General features: G+C 43.3%; 1 protein-coding gene across 3 annotated transcripts in view; it reads right to left on the reverse strand.

Annotated features, from left to right (window-relative positions):
- LOC145417319 (enoyl-[acyl-carrier-protein] reductase, mitochondrial) overlaps nucleotides 1-23,688 on the reverse strand; it is a 155,054-nt gene extending 131,366 nt beyond the window's left edge. Inside the window, exons 1-3 of one of the 3 annotated variants that reach the window (XM_080285995.1) lie at nucleotides 23,601-23,688; nucleotides 19,545-19,635; nucleotides 10,899-11,004 (exon numbers count right to left, since the gene is read on the reverse strand). In XM_080285995.1, the coding sequence (XP_080142121.1) occupies nucleotides 10,899-11,004; nucleotides 19,545-19,612 (174 nt within the window). In that variant the 5' untranslated portion in view covers nucleotides 19,613-19,635; nucleotides 23,601-23,688. The remainder of the gene's footprint in view (nucleotides 1-10,898; nucleotides 11,005-19,544; nucleotides 19,636-23,600) is intronic. The other 2 variants (XM_080285996.1, XM_080285997.1) reach the window with 2 other exon arrangements.
- Between the last annotated feature and the right edge of the window lie 337 nt (nucleotides 23,689-24,025).

Here is a 24,025-nt window from a genome sequence, read left to right on the forward strand (position 1 = left end):
ATAAACTGCAGGCATGCAATCACCCCTGCAGGGCACCTGACAATGCCTCACCACAGTGAGGAGTGGGGAAGAGTGTGGAAGTTTGGTTCCTGGATGGATGCTACATTTACGTCTTCCACCCACTTAACAGGGGCATCAAAGTAGGCTCCACATCATCACATTATTAGAATACAGTAAGACCTCACTATAATGGACTAATTGGGGTCAAAACCATTCCGAAAAATGCGAAATTCCGATAAAAGAGACATCCGGACTTCCCTCTGCTAATCCGGACTTTTTCCAATGTATCAGACATTAGTCCGGATCGTATGAGTGGTTTTTAAACTATTTTGACTACCATTGCGGTACTGAACTGCTTTGAGCAGTGGCAGTATCGTAACCAATGAGGTCTTGCCTAAGTGACGTATTTGTTGCTGCTGTAAAGCTCGAATTGGGAAAAGTTTCAATACCATCTCAGCACTTCTGCGGCACCTCGGTTTGGGTTACCTTTCCTAGAAGGGTAGTCAAGTCGTACCCCACCTGCTCGTGGTGACCTCGCAGACACCCTGTTTTTTTGGTTTTTTTTTCCACTTCTGTTTTTTGTGCTTTTTTTCTTTCGGTTTTCTTTTTTTCTAAATTAGGGTGACACAAACGGGGGCGGCGCTACCCAGGTTTTTCCCGGGTAGTATTGTATATACGTTTTGCTGTTGTTGTCATCTTGTTTTGTTTTTTGTTCTCCCTTATCATGAGTAAACAACACCAGTGCCCTCGCTGCAGTAGGTCTGTAGCAAAAAGTGCGCAAGCACTGAAGTGCGCCTACTGCAGCGAGTGGATTCATATAGCTTGTGAAAATTTGGATGCAGGCGACTATCCATTCATGAAGAGGAGCCACCAGCTGGGCTTTCGCTGGCTGTGTAGCCAGTGTGTTGCACCAGCAGACGAGGTCTTGGCTGGTGGAGGAAGTAGTACCAAGAAGGAGTATGAAGATAAAGTTATTGGGCCAATCTTTCAAGAAATCAGAGACGTATCAAATAGACTGGAGGCACTAGAGACCAAGGTCTCATCACCCATGGCGGTCACACAAGATCAGGCCACCAAGGTCTCATCACCCATGGCGGTCACACAAGATCAGGCCACCAAGGTCTCATCACCCATGGCGGTCACACAAGATCAGGCCACCAAGGTCTCATCACCCATGGCGGTCACACAAGATCAGGCCACCAAGGTCTCATCACCCATGGCAGTCACACAAGATCAGGCCACCAAGGTCTCATCACCCATGGCGGTCACACAAGATCAGGCCAAGTCATTTGCGGATGCTGTTCGCGGGTCTCTCGTGGGGAGAGGGAAGGATCTGCCTGGGGGCGTGATTGAGATCAGTGCTCATGGCCAGAAAAAGCCATTCATAGTCAGCATGTACTGATTGTGAAACCAGAGAGTGGCGCTAGTGCCCTGACAAATCAGATGGGACCAGAAGACATCAGAGGTGTACTTAACTCGGTACCGGTTGACAGCTGCCTTAAGACCAAGGCTGGTGGGCTGGTAATGAAGTTTCCGTCAGCTGAGGCCAAGGGTGAAGCAACTGGGGTGCTGACTGATCATTTTGGCTCTGAAGGCACTTTTTGCATATCAGAGCCAAAGAAAATGTTGCCTAAAATGACCGTGACAGGCCTTTCCTCTTCCTTGGATGACTCTGACATCATCCCAAATATTTTGAGAAAAAACAATAAAATTAAGATGCTCGTTGATCGAGGTTGTACCCTCAACCTTCTCTTCACAAGGACAAGGAATGACACCAAAACTGCTGTCTTGAAGATGTCGCCAGAGGTGAGATCCTCCATTGTAGAACAGGGCAATTACATCTATGTGGATCTTACAAAATGCCGTGCTTTCGATAGATTCTGGGTTACACAGTGTCATCACTGTCAAGGCTTTGGTCATACATTTGAGAGATGTTCTAGGAAAAGTGATGGACCTAAATGTGTCTTTTGTGCTGGAGCCCATAAATCTAAGGACTGTAGTAACAGAAATTCTCCCAAATGCATCAACTGCTCCTCTTTAACCCCTACACCGCGGGCATGTTTACCGATGTTTTGCGTGTGCCGCGGAGTTATTCGGGCTCCAACAGACTCTCAAAAAATATTTGCCAAAAATCAGTTATTAGTCCTAGAATATTAAAATTATATATGCTTATGACACATACATTCAGCTTTCTCCTGGAATGTTTGTTGAGCCTTCGACAGTTACCGTAGGACTTGTGGAGACCTCTGAAGTTGGGTAACGAAGTCTCCACTTTACACTTCCCGACAACCCGTAATATGATTACCACAGCCAGATATTAACACTATAAACACTACTCTATGATTTTCAAGTAGTTTGGGATCCATACTCCAAAAAAAAAAACACTGTGAAAGCAATGAAAATTATGAGCTCGTCTGACCGTCGCACTTGCGCTAGTTCGCTCTTGGTACTCTGTCATTTATTTTTCATAAAACCCCTCACACTTTATATTTCTATTACTATATAACACTTATATATATCTACAGTCTTTATCCATAAGTTTCCTTCAGTAGTATTAGTTTATTGTCACTGTAGGGATTCAATTTCTTTCAGTAAAATATGTAGCAGTCACTTTCTCGTCCTGTATACTAGCATTGAGAGTGAATGTCACTTTCATCTTCACTCTCATAACTCATAGTATTCAGACATGCTAGAGTGAAACTTTCCCTTTCATTACTCCTAGGGTATATACCCATATTCTTATAATACTGCTCATTTACATTTCTGTTTACGTTCTCTATTTTATTTACGTTATTTACATTTCTATTTTATTTACACTGTGTTATGCACTGTCACTTGAAGTAACTTATAAAACTATTTTCCATTGTTCACGTATATTTACATTCATTACTTTCACTTGCTGTTTACACATTATTTACAATTCCACTTGCATTGTTTTACTCAATAGAAAGATCGTAGTCACTCTTTTATCAATTGTCAGCCCTTTACCTCTTTCCACACGAGATTTAGTAGGGGGTAAAGGTCACAGGGCCCTTTGCATGGAGGTGAAAAAGGCCCTGAAGTCAGCAAGAGGAACAGACGCGTACCTCCTCTTCGGAAGATGAGAGAGAACTGATAAGGGAGGGCCAGCCCGGGTAGAGGCCTACTTAGGGGATATTCAGTACTACCAATGTAGCTCTTGAAACAGATATGTATTTCACTGAAATGATTGGCAGGAAATTTAGACAATACATTATAAATTAGGTAGTTCCAGGTGAATGTAAATATCACTTAGGTTTCTCCCTTCCCTCCTTATATGTATATTTATTATGAAAATAGATTATATGGCATATTTCAAGGGGAAAAAAACAGCGAAAATTAGCGAACGAGTGCACGTGAGGTGTTGTCAGGTGATAATTAGCCAATTCCAGGTGTATGGCACTCTCACTTACCTTATTTCTTTCTTGTATATAGTATTTGGTATAAGAATAGGGCATAGGGCTTATTTCAATGGATGAAATCAGTGAAAAATTCCAGGGAAGATTTACTTAGCGTAGCACGGCCGGGCAGGCGAGAGGATAGGGTAATGGAGGGGGGGTAGGGAGGGGAGTCAAGAACGGGGAGAAATGGCTAAATTGTCAACAATGGATGGGAGTACAGATGAGATTAGGAGTGCTGACTAGTGTTGGACATTGGCAGTACTGATAGATGATACAAGCCCCCACTTGGAAGCCCGGGTGAAATCAAAATAACACAGAATCACAAAAGCGACGCCCCGCGGTATGATCCCTTGCTCCCAAGCGTCACGAAAGTGACGTCCCGCGGTTAAGGGGTTAAGACATCAAGATGCTAATCCAAAGTCACAGGAGGTTGCCCATTTTGCTTCAAGTAGAGAATGTCCAATTATGATTTCTCATAGGAATAGACTGATTGAAAACACCAATTTTGACCATTCAAAAAACTGACTACGTCCCTCTTGAACCAGTTAAGGATGGGTCTTTTAAATATTCGTTCCATCCGTAATAAGATAGACTATATTAATGAAACCCTAAATCAGCACGAGTTTGACATATTGTGCTTGACTGAAACCTGGTTGTATGAGTCTGATATCGATATTATTCGTAATGCTAAGCCTAAGACACATTCTATTACAGTAATCACTCCAATATCCGGATCAATAGAGCCATCGGTAGGTTCGGATATTGGTTTTGTCCGGATATTGGGCCCCAGCTTATGGACTTGTACTTACGGACCCTAACACAGAGAAACACCTATACAACTCCCTCCGGACATGCATAGCACCTATTTAACACCCAAATCACACCAATAAGGCACATAAATGACTGAAATAAATGCAATAGACACATAAAATGTGGGTTTAGAAGTATGTTCATACATTAATAAACATTCTGGTACTTATGGACTCTAACCGAACCTAACCTAACCGAACCTAACCGAACTCTGAAAAACCCATTCCTACTGCACATGCATGAGGTAAGTTTAGTATGGAAAGAAGTACAGTATGACACTTTCTGGTAAGTATAGTATGGGAAAAAATACAATATGAAACATTCTGGTAAATATAGTATGGAAAATAGTACAACATGAAACATTTTGGCTACTTACAGCAAGTCCCTGGCCACCTCGATGAATAACCGCCTCCTCTCGGACTCTGACAGTAAGAACGATTTCCTGAAGCACTTGCACTACACTCTTCCTGAAGTCTTGCACTGAACTTAGTCACTAACACACAGAAGTCCGTTCTTTTCACAGTGTTCACTTTAGTCCAAATAATGTTCCATTAAATTTAAGTGTTGCACATTAACTTTTCCCAAGTTTTTTAAGTTTCCAAAGCCAAAACAAAGAAGGTTAGTTACGTTAAATTTCTTTTCTACTTAGTCTTTTCTCCCAACTTGAAAACCTTAACACAACACACCGTTTTTTTCACTGCACAACACTCAAAATTCCCGTGTGGTCTAGTGGAGAAGTTCTTGCTGTTTATTCACTGTCAGAGCCCGAGAGTATCACTGGCAGGCGTCCAAGGGGTGCATCGGTGGGTAGTGGTGATGGCGTACCGACTACAGAAGACTCTGAAGACAGCCGCAAACTCACGTCGAGCGGTGACTCCACTGTAGCTGATGTGCTGGGCTGTGGCTCGGAGCATGAGGGCCTGTCTTGGGGAGGCAACGGAGTGGAACCAGGGCTTGGCACAGCGGGGGTCACGGGCCTGAAAAAACTGTCAATCGTTGACTGACGCAAGGACCGACGATTCTGGCGATTGATGATGCGCTGCCGGAAAGCACGCACTTCCTCCACGAGTCCCAAGGGCCCCATCTCCCTGTCGCAGTCCGGGTGTTCCAGGTAGTCTAGGACGAGACTCTAGATGTTCCCCGGAGTGCGCTCAGCTTGGGGATGGCTGGAGTAGTGTCCTGCTGGGCGGAGTCTGCATCATCATCGCCTTCGTCGTCGGAATCTTCAAGTTCGGGACTGACACCAGCAACCGAAGACGCGATCTCGATATCAGACAACGTCTGATACCCAGGATCACTCTCGTCGTCGTCCAACCACTCACGAACATCGTCCACATCAACATCGTCGCCGTGCGTACGTAGCCGTGCATGGAAGTCATCCACGTCAAACCCTAGGAAATCGTACTCCACATCTGTTCCGAGAAGCAGACGAGACCAACCATTTTCAAGAGTTTTCACAGGGACTTCCTTCCATGCACTAGCCCAGTTGTACAGCGCAGACTTGATGTTGTAGCGGCGAAGGTTTTCCAAAGTCCGCTTGCCTCGAGTGTCACGTCCTTCCCTGCGCTCGTCCTCGTCCTCGAGAACCACCATCACCTCGTCCAGGAACTTCCGACGGTACAGGCGCTTTGTTGCCACGATCACTCCTTGGTCCATTGGTTGAATGAGAGCAGTCGTATTAGGTGGCAGAAACATGCACCTAATACGGCCATTCTCAGCAACCAAGTCCTTGTCGCACGGGTGGGCAGGTGCATTGTCGAGGAGAAGGAGAGCCTTTACCTGGTCGCGAGGAATTCCCAGTGTCTTCGTCTGGTAATGTATGACCTCCTTGACGAAGTGATGGTGAAACCAGTCTTTGAAAATCACAGCTGTGAACCATGCTTTCAAAGAATGGTACCATACGACAGGAAGGACATCCATCACCCCACGAAGGCACCGAGGCTGCTTTGCACGGCCAACAATAACGGGCTTAAGCCGGTGCATGCCGTTAGCATTGGCACAACACAAAGCAGATATCCGTTCCTTAGAAAGCTTGCGGCCAGGTACACGCTTCTCCGTCTCATCGGCGAGAGTGTTCGTTGGCACCGAGCGATAGAATAGGCCAGTTTCGTCAGCGTTATAGACTTGACCGAGAGTGAGGCCCCTCCCTGTCGATCAAGCCTTTCACCTTGTGCCGAAACTCGTCCACTCCATCCTCGTTAGCGTCCAATGCTTCGCCATGTGCTTTACGGTTAGTAAGGCCATGTCGCAACTTGAACGCGAAGAGCCAACCCTCGGATGCCTTGAAGTCTAGGGCGTCGTGAAGCCTTGCAAACTTCTCAGCAGCAGCCTTCAGCTCCGTTCCACGTACCATCACACCAGCTGCACGTTGCTGTCGATACCAAATCAACGTGGAGCGGTCGATCTCTGCATACTTGGGAGTAAACATAACCTTCCTCTCCACGTTGCGTTTGCTTCTCGACGAGAAGTCAGCCGTGTACTGCATGAGCTTGTCTCGGGAACGCTTGATATCAAACAAAGTCGACCGGGCCAGGTTGAACTCGCGAGAATGCGAGAGGAAGACCAACCCGCATCAACCTTCTCCAATATCTCCCGTTTCTTCTCCAGAGTCAACACCACTCTCTTCCTTTTCTCAGGAGGCGGGGCCATCATCACACACACTAAGAGTAGGGCAGAGAGCAGCAGGAGGCCTTGCAGCAAGTACGGCACCACCACAAAAGCGAGCACGTGGGCAGCCATTACGAAGAGCGCAGGTCCAGTCGCGGTGAGAGACAGGCGGGAAGTGGGGAGGATGCAGCGGCGCTCTATCGGACGTCGGAGGAATGACGAACCAAAACAATGCTCTCACGCGCCGCTTGGCAAGTTCAAATTACGGACGGCAAAAAATCGGTTTTTTTTCCAATTTTTTTGGATTTTCGGACCATTTTGGGAATGTTTGATCCCAGGACGATAAGGTTCGGTTAGTGGGGATGTTCGGTTATTGGGCGTCCGGATATTAGAGTGATTACTGTATTAGTATTCCCAGGCCTGCTGCTGACTATCCAGGAGGAGGCATAGCACTCATCTACTCGGCAGCACTTTCATACATTTCTCTCATTGACTCAGACCTGACCCCATCATCATTTGAATTTATGGAAGTATTAATAAATTTCCATCAGAATACCATTAGAATTGCAATTGTCTATCGACCAGGTCATCCGGGCAGAGATCGAGGTTTTATGGAGGAGTTTGGGCAGTTTCTTGAAGGGTTTTCTCTTAAACCTGGAGGGCTTCTTGTTTGTGGTGATTTCAATTATTGGGTTGACAGTCCAGAGTCAAAACCATTTTCTTCAGAATTCCTTGAGTTGATCACCCAGAACAATTTTTTCAATCATATGAGTAATCCAACTCATGTCTCAGGACAAGTCCTTGACTTGATCTTGTCCCCTGTTGTTTGCAGGCACGTATCAGATGTGGAGGTTGACTCATTTGACCCCCTCATCTCTGATCATGCTCTGATCACCCTTAGTTTTGATGTCCCGAAATCCCCTTCATATAAAAAGGTCATCAGGTTCAGAAATTACAACAATGTTGACCACCAGTTGATGTGTTTTGAAACTGATCAACGTTTAAACTCCATCGATTCTTCAAGTCTTTCTTCTGGTGAATTGGTTGATATTTACAAAAACGAGCTCAGGTCAATTTTTGACCAATATTGTCCTGAGGTAGTAAAAACAATCACTGTACGTGATAATTCTCCGTGGTATGGTCCATCCATTAATTCTTTACGTAGACAACATAGAAGGGCAGAGCGTGAGTGGCGCTTGCAGCGGACCGAAGTAACTTGTTTGCATTATGTTTTTGCGAGACGAGCAGTCGTTCACACTGTAAAAGCCCAAAAGGCTAGGTATTATCAAAATAAAGTTGATTCATGTGGTGGTGATCAAAAAAAACTGTCTGCAGTTGTGAACAATTTAGTTGGTCGGAGGAATGTAATTGTTAAACCAACTTCTTTATCTGATGCCCAATTGGCTTCTGATTTTGCTTCATTTTTTACAAGTAAGATATCTCGCATAAGAAGTGATTTAGACAGCAGTTCTCCTAGTGAGGTGTACTCAGTTGACTTCCAGCCACGGTGCAATGGGGATCATTTGCTTTCAACATTTCATCCACTGGAGTAAACAAAGTCAAATGTTACATCAGAGAACTTAATAAAACATTTTGCTCACTCGATCCACGTAACATGTCACAACTGCCTGATGTGTATGAGCATGCTGCAGACTTTATCTGCAACATAATAAATAGATGCTTCTTAGAAAGTAATTTTGTGCAGTCTGAGAAACGTGCTTTATTTACGCCCCTAATTAAGAAACCTGGCCTTGATGTCGAGAGCATGACAAATTATCGTCCTGTCTCTAACCCGTCTTTTTAATCCAAGATTACTGAGCGGGCCATACTCGACCAACTCTTACCACTACTGGAACACAACAGAGTTGTTCCTGTTGTTCAATCAGCATACAGAAAATACCATTCAACTGAAACTGCACTAACAAGGATTCAGAGTGACTTGGTGGCAAACACTTGTAGTGGGATGTCCTCTCTCCTAGTTCTTTTGGATCTGTCTGCAGCTTTTGATACAGTAGATCATAAACTATTGTTGGATGATCTGTATTTTTATGGCGTTCGTGATAGTGCCCTTTTGCTCCTTAAGTCGTATCTGTCGGACAGATCTCAGAGAGTGGTTGTTGATTATGCTAGCTCTGATTCTGCTCCTCTTCTATTTGGAGTCCCTCAAGGATCAGTTTTGGGTCCAATTCTATTTATTATCTACACAAATAGTTTATCATCTCTACTTGATGCTCATGATGTGTCCTATCATTTTTATGCTGATGACACCCAGCTCTATGTTAAGATGTCAGATATCAACAATACTAAGACAAAGTTTGAATCTCTAATGTCTGATATTAAGATTTGGATGGCTAAGAGGAAACTTAAGCTGAATGATGGTAAAACTGAGATCATCATCATCAGAGGAAACATAAGTGGTGATGACACTGACAATGCCCTGGCTTTGAGCATTGGCGTGTCACAGCTGCATCCAGTCAGTTCTGTTCGAAATTTAGGTGTTTCCTTTAATTCTAAGTTAAATTACAAAGAACATATTAATCAGGTTGTAAGAGGGTGTAACTTGCATATCAGAAATCTGTACTCTGTGAGAAGATTCCTGAATAGATGGTGCCTCTTAACATTGGTCCATGCAGTGGTCTTGTCTCGTGTTGATTATTGTAATTCACTGTGGGTTGGTCTTCCAAATAATATACTAACAAAAGTTCAGTCTGTGTTGAACAGGGCAGCACGGCTTATCTTTGGTCTCCCCCCGAGAACCTCAACTACCCTGTTTCTGATTGAGTTGCATTGGTTACCAGTAAAGGCTAGAATTGAATTTAAACTGTGTCTTATTACATTCAAGGTTCTTAAGTTTGGTGAACCGAAGTATCTTGCTGAATTGTTAAAACTCCCATCGACACGCCCGGGTGTGATGTTACGCAGTGAAGATGATTCCTTGCGTCTTGATGAGCCAGGAGCCATTCACCAGTCATCTTTCTCTGATCGTTCTTTTGCATATAGAGCCCCTAGATTATATAACAGATTGCCATTGTCCATAAGACAGCTCTCTACTGTTGAATCCTTTAAGAGACAGCTGAAAGCCTTTCTTTTTTCAAAATGCTATGACCTGGAGAGAAGTACTATGACGGATGATTATAGGGTTTAATTATTGCCACTTTCATGTATATATGATGTAGCTTGTATTATATACAAGAAATGTCACAATTCTTGTAATTGTAAAAATAATGTATGTGTGTCGAGCGCTAGTGAATTCCCAAAAGGAAGAACTGGCAATTTTGAGAAACAAAAGGCCAGATTATTATTATTATTATTATTATTATTATTATTACATGAATTACATGGTATAATATATATAATAATACTGTACTGTACACTGAGAAACATGTCTTTTATTTACCTTATTGTGGTGAATATAGCTGAAGTGGTCAGGCAGTCCGGACTGCTTCTGGCTTTATCAGACTTTTTCCGATATATAGGAATTTAGTCTGGTAGCTTCTCGAGTCCAATAAAAGCGAATTCCAGTCTATTGAAGTCCGTTATATCAAGGTTTTACTGTATAAGGTTACCACCCAGCATCATAAATGGTTACCTGGGTTACAGTAAACCATTAGGCTTGTTACTGGGTGTAGTCACCTAAAATGAAAAGCAGAATGATAACAGAGGACAGGAAAGATAGAAGAAATACGAAGAGAGGAGGCAGACAAATAAAGAATGATAAACGTGAAGAAAGAAGTTGGCAGTACTCCAGGAAACCATTTATGATGATGGATGGTAATCATGAAACCAAATAACAGGGTTGATGTGGAGCCTACTATGGAGACTCTGTTAACTGGGTAGAAAGATGCAAATGCTGCATCCATCCAGGAAAAAAAGCCTCACTGTGGTGAGGCATTGTCTGCTGCACGGGAGCATCAGTTCACTGCACAGACAAATGCCTGCCTGTGGTTGATGGGTGTGGTCAACCAGACAGACTGGGATTACAAAATAACTAATGACTGCTGATGGGTCTGCTTAATCAGACTGATTGGGTTTATGCAACAACAAGATTACATACAGTCATACCTCCCCTTCCTTTAGGGCTGGGACATTCACTTCTCTTTTGGTGACAACTTTCTGAGGATCACCATACTCTTTGTACTCAAGGACAGTGGTAACACCTGAGAAGCACCTGAGGGGAAGATACAAAAATCATTTCTAACTTTAAAGCTGGGGCTTTCATCACCCAGTCTATTTATGATAACTGGAGTGTATATCTCCATTATCCTAATCATATTCATTATTATTATTACTATTATAATTCATCAAGTGGTACTCCTGAATTAGTGGCTTTATAGGCTACTCAACCCATACAGCTATGAAGTTGAGGTGCTAGCATTTAACTGCTCATGGCATTAGAACAGTTATGAGTAAACAATATAATATACAGAAGTCAGGGGAAAAAAAAAAAAAAACATTTCTGCACAGCCGAAACCCAACTTTTCACCCACATCAAGAAAGATTTGGAGACTCTATGAAGAGAGATTGAGCTAGTTTGGATACCACTCAGGCATTACAAATGGTCTATCTATCTATCCATATACCTAGACTGCTTCCCCCAAGGAAATGGAGGTAGTCGAGACAGGACGACACACTCCCAATTTACTCATCCGTTCAAACACATTCATTCACATCTTAGCCCCAAAGGGGAGAAGGGACAGATTCTCACCGCACCACACCGCACGAGGGTCAACTGCGCAGTGCAATCAGTGACATCCGCAGCAGGGCCCGATGGCAGAGCTGGTTTACCCCTGCCACATCATAATAGATCCATCCCCTTACCCGCACCTAACCTGATTAGCTGATGAGACCAAATGCAGGAGAATATCCCCTCAGGGCTGCGTCATCATTTAGTCATTCACAATTTCTCTTCATTTATTTCTGTCACGCACAGCCACTCTTCCTTGCTCAACAGATATCCCTCTCGCATCCAACACTCTCTTCACACTGTCCGTCCATCCTATTCGTGGTCTCCCTCTCAGCCTTACACCTCTCACATCAGATCTAGTTATCTTTTTCACCAATCGCTCATTGTCCATTCTCTCCATATGCCCAAACCACTGCAACACCCTCTGCTCAACTCGATCAGCCATCTCCCAAACAACTCCATTCTCCTTCGCACTTCATCATTTCTCATTCGATCCATACGCGTCACTCCGCACATACTCCTCAGACACCTCATCTCCATTACATTCAAACTTTTCCTCTCTGCTACACCCATATTCCAAGTTTCAGCCCCATATAATGAAGTCAGTACCACAACACCCTCATACAGCCTTCTCTTTACATCCATTCTAAGCAAACAACATCTAAACACTTTTTTCATTCTTCCCAGCACCTTTCCTACTTCATTCATTCTAAATTTCACTTCTGCATCTACTCTTCCATCCACAGCAACATGTGACCCTAAATACTTAAAACGCTCTACCTCCTCGAGCAACTCACCATTCAAAACTATATTTATCCTCCTACCATCTACCAGCCTCGTACACTTCATCACTTTACTCTTATTCTCATTTCCTTTCAATTTCCTCCTTTCACACACCCTTCCAAACTCCTCTACCAATTGTCTCAATCTCTTCTCTGAATCAGCCACCAGTGCAGTATCATCTGCAAACAGCAACTGCTTCAGATTCCACTCTCTACCATCAACATTCCCCAGACTCAGACCTCCACCTAAAATTCTTGCATTCACCTCCCTTACAACACCATCATTATAAATATTAAACAACCAAGGCGACATCACACATCCTGTCGCAGCCCCACTCTCATGAGACACCAGTAACTCACAGTATTTCCCACTCTTACACATGCTCTACTATTTACATAAAAACTTTTCACCCCTTTTAGTAACCTATCATCAAGTCCATACAATCTTAAAACAGTCCACAAAGCCTCCCTATCAATTCTATCATATGCTTTCTCTAAATCCATGAATGCCCAAAACACATCCTTGCCTTTCGCTAAATACTTTTCACATACTTGTCTCACAGCAAACACCTGATCCACGCATCCCCTCCCTCTCCTAAAGCCGCACTGCTCATCACCAATCACTCCCTCTGTACCCTCTCTAACTCTCTTAATTAACACTCTACCATACACCTTACCTACAACACTCAACAGACTTATACCCCCAAAACTAGTACATTCATACTTATCATCCTTAACTTTATACAATGGGACCAGATAAGGACTTGCCCAGTCAATTGGCACCATACCTTTCACAAAGCACACATTCAACAGTCTTACTAACCAGTCAACAATAGTTGCTCCACCACCCTTCAGGCATTCCACAGCACACCCATCCATACCTGCAGCTTTCCCTTTTTTCATCTCCTTTACTGCCTCCTGCACTTCCTCCTTTGTGATCAAAGAATCATTCAACTCTCCCAACACATTTATTCCTTGCACCCTACAATCTGCCACAATCTCAGCCACCCTTTCCTTCTCTACTTTTAACAATCTTTCAAAATACTCTGCCCATCTCTTCCTTACTGCATTCATCTCAATTAACATCCTTTCATCCTCTGCTTTTACTCGCTCTTCCTTCCCAGACTCTCCCTTTCGCACCCTTTTCACTTCCTTCCAGAACATTTTCTTAATCTGTTGAAAATTCTTAGTCAACCACCTACCCCACCTCTCATCTGCTGCCACTTTAGCATCACGCACAACCCTTCTCGCCCTATTCCTCTTTTCCTTATACCTCTCATATGACACCTCATCCTTCCTCTGCAGCCACACTTCATATGCATGTCTCTTCTCAGCCACAGCCATACTTACTTCCTCGCTCCACCATTCACTTCCTTTTCTTACACCGCCACCCACATGTCTCACACCACACACCTCTTCCGCATTCCCCACCACAGCACTCTTAAACAACTGCCATCCCTCCTCCACACTGCCATTATTCCGATCTTTCACTGCGTTCCACTCATCTTTCAATTTCTCCTGACACTCTATCATTTTCTCTCTTTATCCAACTCACTCACTTACAAATGGTGGTGGGAGTAAATATCCCAGACTCAAGAGAACTAAGGAGGGGATGTATTGCTTTTTATCTCCAGTTGTAATACCTTGTGAACCATGATAACATTCCCTTGGTGTAGTTATCACTGGCTTGTCTGATCTTTGAAATGACTACCTGATAATCTCATCCCCAAGCTCAGGTTACAAGTCCAGCAGAAACCAAAGTCAAACCAGTCTCTCTATTGGTTGTAAGTCATGCCATTGCTGTTTTGTGTGGTGTCACTTGATGGGCCATGGGGAAGTAGAGAGATCATGCTCTCTCAGGAAGGACTGGTTAAAATGGGTTCCCCCAAACTCATTTGTTGTGTGAATAATGTGCTTAAGACTCTGTGAAAGCCTATCTCTTTCACTATGTGCCTCCTCCATTTAGAGGTACTCTAGAAAGTGTAACTATGACATGGCAAAACAGCAGAGCAAGGAGGCCCTACACATCATGAAGACTGAGTGACTTTTGTGTTCCCAATGAACTGACTGGTAGGACTGAAACCAGCATAGTCTGGAAGGCTCATTTCATCAACATTTGTTGAAGTTATCACTCGTGTGTGTGTATTTACCTAATTGTATTTACCTAATAGTGATATACAGGAAACGAGCTAAGCTCGTGGGGTCCCATCTCTGTTTCTCAAAAAGTCAAATTTAGCTTTAAACTCGTTTAAGTTTTTTGACTGGACGATCTCTTTGTCCAGGCTATTCCACAGGTCTATACATCTATAAAGAAAACTATAATTCTTGATATTCCACTGGGGGTAGGGGGTTTTCAAGAATATTCCCCCAGTATCCCTGCTTGTCGTACGAGGCGACTAAAAGGGTTCGTGGTGGGTTAGTGCCCCACCCCGTAAAAAGAACTAACTAAACATGCAAACAAAGCTCCTCGGACCAGGACGGACCATACGTTGATGACTAGGGAATGAACAAAGGACATTCTGAGGGTGGGGACATGGAATGTGAGAGGAGTGAATGATGAAGTGAAAGAGAGAGAGACTGTTCTGGGGCTTGAGGATGCAAGAGTGGATATATGTGGATTGACTGAAACTAAATGGAAAGGGGAAAGGGTGACCGTGGGAATATGGCTTAGGTATATGTGCAGGAGTTCATGAGAATGAGAGGGCAAGAGAGGGAGTATGTCTGATGATATACAAGAAGTGGAAGGAGAATATATGAGAGTATGGAACAGTGGGTGAGGATGAAAGGACAGTAGGTATACAAGCGTGGGTGATTGTATGTGCGTATGCACCGACAGAGGACCAAGTGGAAAGAGTGAAAGATGAGTTTTGGGCAAGTGTTGAAGCAAAAGCATACCTGGTATATGGACAAATTTGAGAGGAGCGAGAGAGTGCTTTTAACTGGAGACATGAATGGCAAAGTTGGGAACGTATGAGTGGATGGAGTGACTGGTCAGTGGGGTGTGCCAGCTGAAGTAGATGGGAATGGTAGTGCTTTGGTGGACATCTATCCTGGTATGGGGTTGGCAATGGCTAACACATACTCTCAGCATAAGATGATCCACAGGTATACATGAAGAGTAATGAAGAGGATGAATGGTGAACTTGTTGAACGAAAGGCAATGACAGACTACGTGTGTGTGGATGAGTGAATGAGAAGACAAGTGTTGGATGCAAGAGTGTGGAGAGGGTGGGGGAATGGAATCTCGGACCATCACTTAATGATGGCCAAGGTAAAGCTGCAAAAGAAAATGGTTGAAGAGACGAAGGGGAAGACAGGAGGAAACAGCTCCTGTGAGAAGAGTGGAGAAGTTGCAAGACAGTGAGAAAATGGCAGAGTATAAGAGCATAGTGGAAGAAAGATTGGGAAGGTATGAGTCAGAGCAGATGGAAGGGGTGGAAGACGTATGTGAGATATTCATGGAAAAGATAGGTGCAGCATGTGAGGTGGTTTGTAGAGTGAGGAGGAGATGCAGGGGTGTGCAAGGGACAGCATGGTGGAATGATGAGGTGAAACGACCTGTGGAACAAAAGAAGAAGGCATATAGTGAATGGCTAGCGAGTAGAGGTAGGGGAGAAGATGAGAGAGAGAAGAGAGAGGTATATGTGAGCAGAAGGGAGGTGAAGAGACTGATGAAGGAGAGTAAGAAGAAAGTGGATGAAGAGTTTGGGAGGAATCTGAGTGTGAAATGGAGGAAGAGTAAGAAATTGTTTTGGATGGAGGTAAGGAAAGTAAGACAGTGTGAAAGGGGAAATAGTAGGGGAGTGAAAGATAGGAATAATAGATTGTTGGTGGAGAAGAGAGAGAAACTGAGGAGATGAAAGGAGCACTTTGAGGATGTGTTGAATGTAGAGAGTGAGAGCAGCGCGAGTATAAGTGGTTGGGGAAAGGCTGGGAGAAGAAGAGATGAGTGGAGGGAGGAAGATATCAGTAGGGCAGAAGTAGTGGAAGAAATGAAGAAGATCAAGATGGGAAAGGCCCTAGGAACTGATGGAGTGTGTGGTGAAATGCTGAGGTATGGGGGTGAGATTATTGTGGAGTGGATATGGAAGTTGTGTAGACTGGCTTGGGAAGAGGGAAGGGTTCCAGAGGACTGGAAATCAGGTATAGTTGTTTCTTTATACAAAGGAAAAGGGGAGAGAGAAGTATGTGGTAACCATAGGGGTATTTGCCTTCTTAGTGTGACTGGTAAAATATATGGCAGATTACTCACTGACAGAGGAGCTACTTGGAGAAGAACAAGGGGGATTTATGAAAGGAAAAGAATGTGTAGACCAGATATTTGTTCTAAGATGTTTAGTGGAGAAGTATCTAGAGAAGGGAAAGAAAGTGTATGATGTCTTCATGGACTTGAAGAAAGCTTAAGACAGAATAGATAGGCAAGGTATGTGGAAGGTATTAAGAATATATGGAGTGGAGGGGAAATTGCTGAGTGCTGTGAAGAGTATGTATGAAGGAGCTAGAGCTACGGTGCGAGTGGATAGTGAGCTGAGTGAGGTCTTTGATCTCAATGCGGGACTGAAACAGGTTTGTGTGATGTCTCCGTGGCTGTTTAATATAAACATGGATGGGGTTGTACAGGAGTTGCAAGGTAGGGCAGTGGATGTGGGGGTGGCTCTAATGAATGAGGGTGAGATTTGGAAGATTCCAGTGTTGCTGTTTGCTGATGATACAGTATTGTTGAGTGAAGATGAATGGGAGTTGCAAGGTCTGGTGAATGAATTTGGGACAGTGTGTAGGAAGAGGAGTCTGAAAGTTATTGTAAACAAGAGTAAAGTTATGGTGTTTGAGAGGAATTAAGTCACAGAATGTACAGTGAGGTTGGATGGTCAGGATATGGAGAATGTGAGTGCATTCAAGTACTTGGGTAGTGTGATGAGTAAGGATGGAACTTTGGGGGATGAAGTGCATGAAAGGGTACAGCAGGGAAGGAAGGTTGTTGGTTCACTGAAAGCAGTGATGAGAAATAGGGAGGTGAATATGGACGTTAAGAAGTCACTGCATGATAGTATTGTGATCCCTACCCTGCCATATGGAAGTGAGGCGTGGACCTTACAAGAAGGGAACAAGTCAAGAGTGAGAGCAGTGGAAATGAGTTACTTAAGAGGAGCATGTGGAGTGACGTGGAGGGACAGGTTGACGAATGAAGAAGTGAAGGAACATTGTGGGATGGAAGTGGATGTAGTTGAGAAGATTAGGAGAAATACACTGAGGTGGTTTGGACATGTGGAGAGAATGGAGAATGAAAGACTGACTAAGAGGGTGTATGTAGGTGAGGTGGGGGGAGGGAGAGGTAGGGGTAGACTGAGGATGAGGTGGAGGGATGGAGCTGAGAGGTATATGAGGGAGGGGGGAGTGAACTGGGGGGAGGGTAGTAAAATGGTGGGTGACAGAGCAACCTGGAGGTGTTTTCTCTGCAGCCACCCTTTGCTGGATTAGGGCGTCAGGCTATAGATAGATAGATAGATTTTCTCTTCAATATTACTACTTTGGTATATCAGACTGCTTGCTTGCCTGATTTTCTCCACATCATTTCTGAAATCATCCATAAATCTCTCATGGTTGAAAACTGTACATCCCATTTCATTAGCTTTCATTCTCAGTGAATTTACGTCAGCTGATAGTTCATCTATTGCTGTGGCTTTTCTGTTTATTTCCTTTATTAATTCTTCATTTTTTTCCTTGTCTGCATAGCTCATTCTGGATTTCATTGATTTCCACTTAAAATGTTCTCTCTAGTCTATTTACTTTTTCAATGCGGTTTCAGTTAAGTGATATTTCCTATAAGCCAAATGAACATGGAGAATAACTCCATTTTGTTCAGGCAGTGGTAGAAGTTGATCGAGTATAGCCCGCTCAATAATCTTTACACAAGAATGACAAATCAGAGACAAGACAATAGTTTAACATGCTGTTCGCATTGAGACCAGGTTTCTTAAGTAGGGGCTGGAGTAAGGCATGTTTCTCAGACTGCAAAAAGACATGTAGCCTAAGAGTGAGAATGTCATCATCAAAAGTTCATTTCAAGAGTGGAGAAGACAGTGACAGTGAGGGAAGGTCATCATGCCTTATGAGGTGTAATAACTGGAAACAGGAAGCAATGCACTCTCCTCAGCTCTCTGAGCCTGAGATGATTCCTCCCATCACCATTTCTTATGTCTATGTAATGTTGAATGTGGCTTGAAACCTCTTCCTTGGGTGCCTCCAAAACTGAAACTTTTTGCCGTAATTGTTTATTATACTTCTTCAGCCAATTATAGTTTTCATTTCTTCATTAATTCCTTCCCATATTATTTTCTTTTGCTTTGGGTGCTGAATCATTTTTACTATCTCCACTTCTCTCCCTATGATTCATTGCTTTTATTTCAGATTCCTGTCATAGCTTCCTGCACTGAATCATGTATTATTTTCCTTAGTTTTCAATTTTTTCCCCTCCATATAATTTTTCTCCTTCAAGACCTACACTTTTGTGGAAGTTAGCTTCATAAGGGAAGAAGGTGGGAGGGTGAAAACTGTTAGGACATGTTAGTAAGAAAATAAAACTGGAAGAAACCTAGGATGAATGAAAGATGCCAAACAATAACCAGAATTTCATGCTGCCAAGCATAACAATCAAGAAATTTCTTCGCTAGTCTCATCCCATGAAGCCACGTGAAAATTGATCATGGCCAGTTCCTCCTCCTCCTCCACCTCTCACTTCCTCTTGGTTGGCAGAAAAGTGGGTCGAGCAATGACACTACAAAAAACACTGCAACGTCATGAGGTTTCCTAGTTACAACCTTCCCCATCAAGACCAGAGCACTACATGGCCTCCTATGTTGTCTGACCTAATAAAATTATCCTGAAGAGTCACTAGACCTTACACCTGCATTTTTAATGGGCCCTGGCCTAGCTGAGGTAGATTTTACATTCCACATGCATCATATGCATTCCCAGGAACTAGCAATCCCATTTCTTTGCATATATACTAAGTGACTCAGCATGATACACTGTACCACGATATTTTATCCTTCACCCACGAAACAAGAACATCTGATTTCTACTGCTCTGCAGACACTGATATTCGATGTGATTTTCTACAGCCCCGCAGTTCCATCAGCCCTCCATTTATATCCACTCATTTTTCAAACATTGTTCCCTCACTGACATTCTCTCTCTCTCTCTCTCTTGCTGCCACCACATTGTTTTCATCATTTAACCTACCTGGCTGTCAGTTTATCAACACTCCAACCCCTGATACTCCGCACGGCCAGCTGAACCAGGCCACTCATCCTTCACTTAGTATCACTCCACCCTGCAATAAAATATAAAAATGTAAGAAGAGAGGATAATTGCATTTGGCCAGTTGGCCCATGCTAGGAAGTTCTTACAAGAGTGAGACTAATCTACTGTTGACAAGCAGGATTTACGAGTTAGGCAGTACAGGTATACCTCGATATACGATACCCTTAGATGCAATATCCCAGCTTAACAATGGGAGTAGAAACACGACCATACCTCACCTAACGATGACCAAACCCTGGTTTAATGATAGGTTTTGATTTCTTTTACTGATTTTGATTATATTTTAGACTAAAACTGTGTGTTTAGGTTGATTTATAAACTGTTCTTAGACTTAGATTATTGTGTTTTAGCCATAGGTGGGGTGAACATTGTCACTGTGGGGTACAGTTTACTAAGCTTGATTTTTTCCAGACTTATATTTGATGATTTTCAGATTCTATTTGTTGGTTTTAGTGAGTTACTTACAGATATTTGGCTTAGGGTAGCTTCTTTTACAGCTGTTAGGCCATTTAGATTGGCTTTAAACTTGTTTTAGGGCTCATTTGGGTGGGTTTTGAACTTGACTGGGGGGGTGGAGAAACTCTAGGCCGAAAAATGCATCTCATTACTTTACATGTTAAATCTACCCTGATATACAATACCTTGCCTAACATGTTTTAACCTAACCAACTACATCGTTAAACCAGGGTATACCTATACTGGAGGGTTCCCAGTGATTCTCGTAGTTCAACTACATGTCAGAGTTGTCAGTTAGCCTCCTAATTGTGAGCAGAATTATATTATAAAGTTATGCATTAAATTTTAAGCCCAATTCCTCTATAATGTTTTTATTTGTGTGATATTTAACTTATGTAATTGGTATGCTAAAGCATTTAGAGTGTTATGTAATGTAAGAATCTATCTACCTATCTATCTATTGCCAGACGCCTCAATTCCATACGGGGTGGTCACAAACAAATTGCCTCCATGTCCCTCTGTCCCCTGCCATTTCACTGCTCTGCTCCCAGCTCACACCCCTCTCTCTCATATATCTCTCCACTCCATCCCTCCATCTCATCCTCAGCCTCCCCCCCCCTCCACCTCACTCACATACACTCTCCTCATCAGTCTCTCACTCTCCATCCTCTCCACATGACCAAACCACCTTAATGTGTTTCTCCTAACACTTCCTATCATCATCCTCATCCACACCACACCGCTCCTTCATTTCCTCATTTGTCAATCTGTCTCTCTATGTGACTCCACATGCTCCTCTCAAATAACTCATTTCCACTGCTTTCACTCTTGACTTGTGTCGCTTCAATAACGTCCAAGCTTCACTTCAATACGTTAGAGTTGGTATCATAATACTGTCGTGTAGTAGCTTTTTCACTTCCATGTTTCTTATCACTGCTTTCAAGGAGCCAGCAACCTTTCTTCCCTGCTGCACCCTTTCAAGCACTTCACCCTCTAAACTTCCATCCTTACTCAGCACACTACCCAAGTACTTAAAAGCACTCATATTCTCCATTTCCTCCCCATCCAGTCTCACTGTACATTCACTTACTTCACATCTCACGAAGACCATAATTTTACTCTTCCCTACATTCACCTTAAGACTCTGTTTCTTACACACTCTCCCAAACTCATCCACGAAGCCTTGCAGCTCCCCTTCGTCTTCACTTAACAACACAGTATCATCTGCAAACAACAGTACAGGGAGATTCCAAACACTGCCCTCTCTCACTAGGGCCACTCCAACATCCACTGCCCTACCTTGTACCTCTTTTATAACTCCATCCATATACAGATTGAACAACCAAGGAGACATGACACATCCCTGTTTCAATCCAACCTTCAAATAGAAAAAATCACTCAGTTCACCATCCACATGCACTGCAGCCTTGGCACCCTCATACGTACTCTTCATGGCATTCAACAACTTCCCGTCTACTCCATATATTCATAATACTTTCCACAGTCCTTGTCTATCCACCCTGTCATGTGCTTTCCCCAAATCCATGAAGGCTACATACAACTTCTTTCCCTTCTCTAGAAACTTTTCTACTAAGGATCTAAGAATGAATATCTGATCCGCACAACCTCTTCCCTTCCTAAAACTTCCCCGTTCTTCTCCAACTAATACCTCTGTTACTTCCCTAACTCTGTCAATAAGTATCCTACCATACACTTTTCCTATTACACTAAGAAGACAAATGCCCCTATGATTATCACACACTTCTTTTTCTCCTTTTCCTTTGTACAGGGGAACAATTATACCTGACTTCCAATCCTCCGGGACTCTACCTTCCTCCCAGGCCAATCTGCACATCTTCCACATCCATTCTACTACTATCTCTCCCCCATGCCTCAGCATTTCACCACATACTCCATCAATTCCTGGGGCTTTCCTCATTTTAACTTTCTTCATTGCTTCCATAACTTCCATCCTACTGATTTCTTCCTCTCTTCTCGCATTCCTCTTTCTCCCAGCCATTCCCCAGCCACTTATACTTGCATTACTTTCATTCTCTGTGTTCAACAATTCATTGAAGTGTTCTCTCCATCTGCTCACTTTTTCTTCCTTCTACACTAGTAACTTATCATTTTTATCTTTCACTCCCCAACTAACTTCTTTGGTACCCTGTCTAACTCTCTTTACCACTTTCCAGAACATTTTCTTACATTCCCTCCACTTTACACTCAAATTCCTTCCAAATTCCTCATCCACTCTCTTCTTACTCTCTCTCACTAATCTTTTCACCTCTCTCTTCCTCTGGCATATTTTGGATGTCTCCAATTTAGTAACTGTTGTTGCTAGGGGCAGGTACCAGCACGTCCTTGAATGTTGGAAAGGAAGGGAAGACTATTTAAGAAGGTGGAAGAACCTTGGGCAGTCAGTTTCATGTCAGTTTAGTCTGAGTTTAGTTCAGTTAGAGAAGACTGTATACCTCCGGTACTTGTGCAAACTGCAAAATGAAGTTGGCAAGCATTAAGCGTAGTTATCTGGAAAATAAAGACAATGAACTAAAGAAGCCAGTGTTTATTTTCAACGCCTGAGCCGATCTTGTTGTTGCACACCGAAAGGCTGAACATATGAAGAACTCACTAGGCAACATCCTTCCTATACTGAACTACTGCTGTAGGAGCCTGTGGCAATATGGAATGGGGATGTAACAGTGGTGTCATGAGAGTGGATCATTGACATGGAGGCAGAAGGCGTACAGACAAAAGGCCAAGCTAGGAAAGAAAAGGCATTGCTAGCCGCAATTTTGAAGTTATTACAAGCACAAAGTGTACAAATACAAGCACACAATGAAGGACGGAAAGAACTCAAAAAGCAATTACAGCACAAAATGAAGAACAGACAGAACACTATGAACAGCTTCATGAGGCATTACAAGAGCAACAGAGGGAGTTACAACTGAGGATGCAAGGACAGCTAGATGCTTTCATGGGGGATATGAAGGAAGACCAGCAACAGTTTAAGGAGGAAGCAGATGCCAAACTAGAGCAGCAGAAGTATGAGATAAGAATAATGTGATGGAGTGTAGATAGCATGTAGACAACCAGCAGAAGATTAGTGAGGGAAAAGTTATGGAGTACAGACAGAATGTAGACAACCAGCTGAAGCATGTAGACAGCCATTTAGAGATAATTTAGACAGCCATTTAGAGATAATTAGTGAGAGAATTGAGGCAATAGAGAAATATTGCACTGCTGAGCCTCAGGTTAGTGTACAGGGAGCATATGAAAAAAATAGACAGTGTATGGTGGATCTTGACAAATCTCAAGCATCTAAAGGTAGAATTATAGGGCTGAATAATCAGAATGCAGAAGTTTTAAGTCCTGGACTTAATTATGATGCCCTAGTTTTTAGGCCCCAAACCAGTGAAGTGCATGGCTATAATGGGAGTCCAATATAAAAAGAAACCTCAGGAATTTGATGGCAGAGTATTCTTGGGAAGCTTACCATGCGCAGTCTACGTTACTTACTGATCAGAATGGTTGGGATGATGGGCAGAGGGCAGCCCAGCCTGCTACTAGCCTCAAGGGTGCACAATGGAGACCCTTGGGCAGTTGTCTGTGGAACAGAGGAACAGTTATAAGTCCCTAGTAGAAGTGCTGGAGCGCACACATGGGACCACGTACCAGACTGAGGTTTACAGAGCAAGATTCCAGACCCAAGTACAGGCTTGAGGCTAGTCCCTCCACGACCTGGATAGTATGACACACAAGGCACACCCTGGAGCAGCACCTAACCTGTTGGCTATTCTTCTGAGGGACCAGTTCATCGATGGTCTTGATAGTGCAGAGTTAAAAGTGCATGTGAAGCAGGCACAACCCAGAAGCATGCAAGAAGCGCTAGCCAGGGCTCTAGAATATGAGTCCTACGTCAGGTCCAGTATGCCCAATTTTCA

Source organism: Coenobita brevimanus, chromosome 110 (genome assembly GCF_032717465.1).
Source record: "Coenobita brevimanus isolate Jiangsu-jjx chromosome 110, ASM3271746v2, whole genome shotgun sequence".
Lineage (NCBI taxonomy): Eukaryota > Metazoa > Arthropoda > Malacostraca > Decapoda > Coenobitidae > Coenobita > Coenobita brevimanus.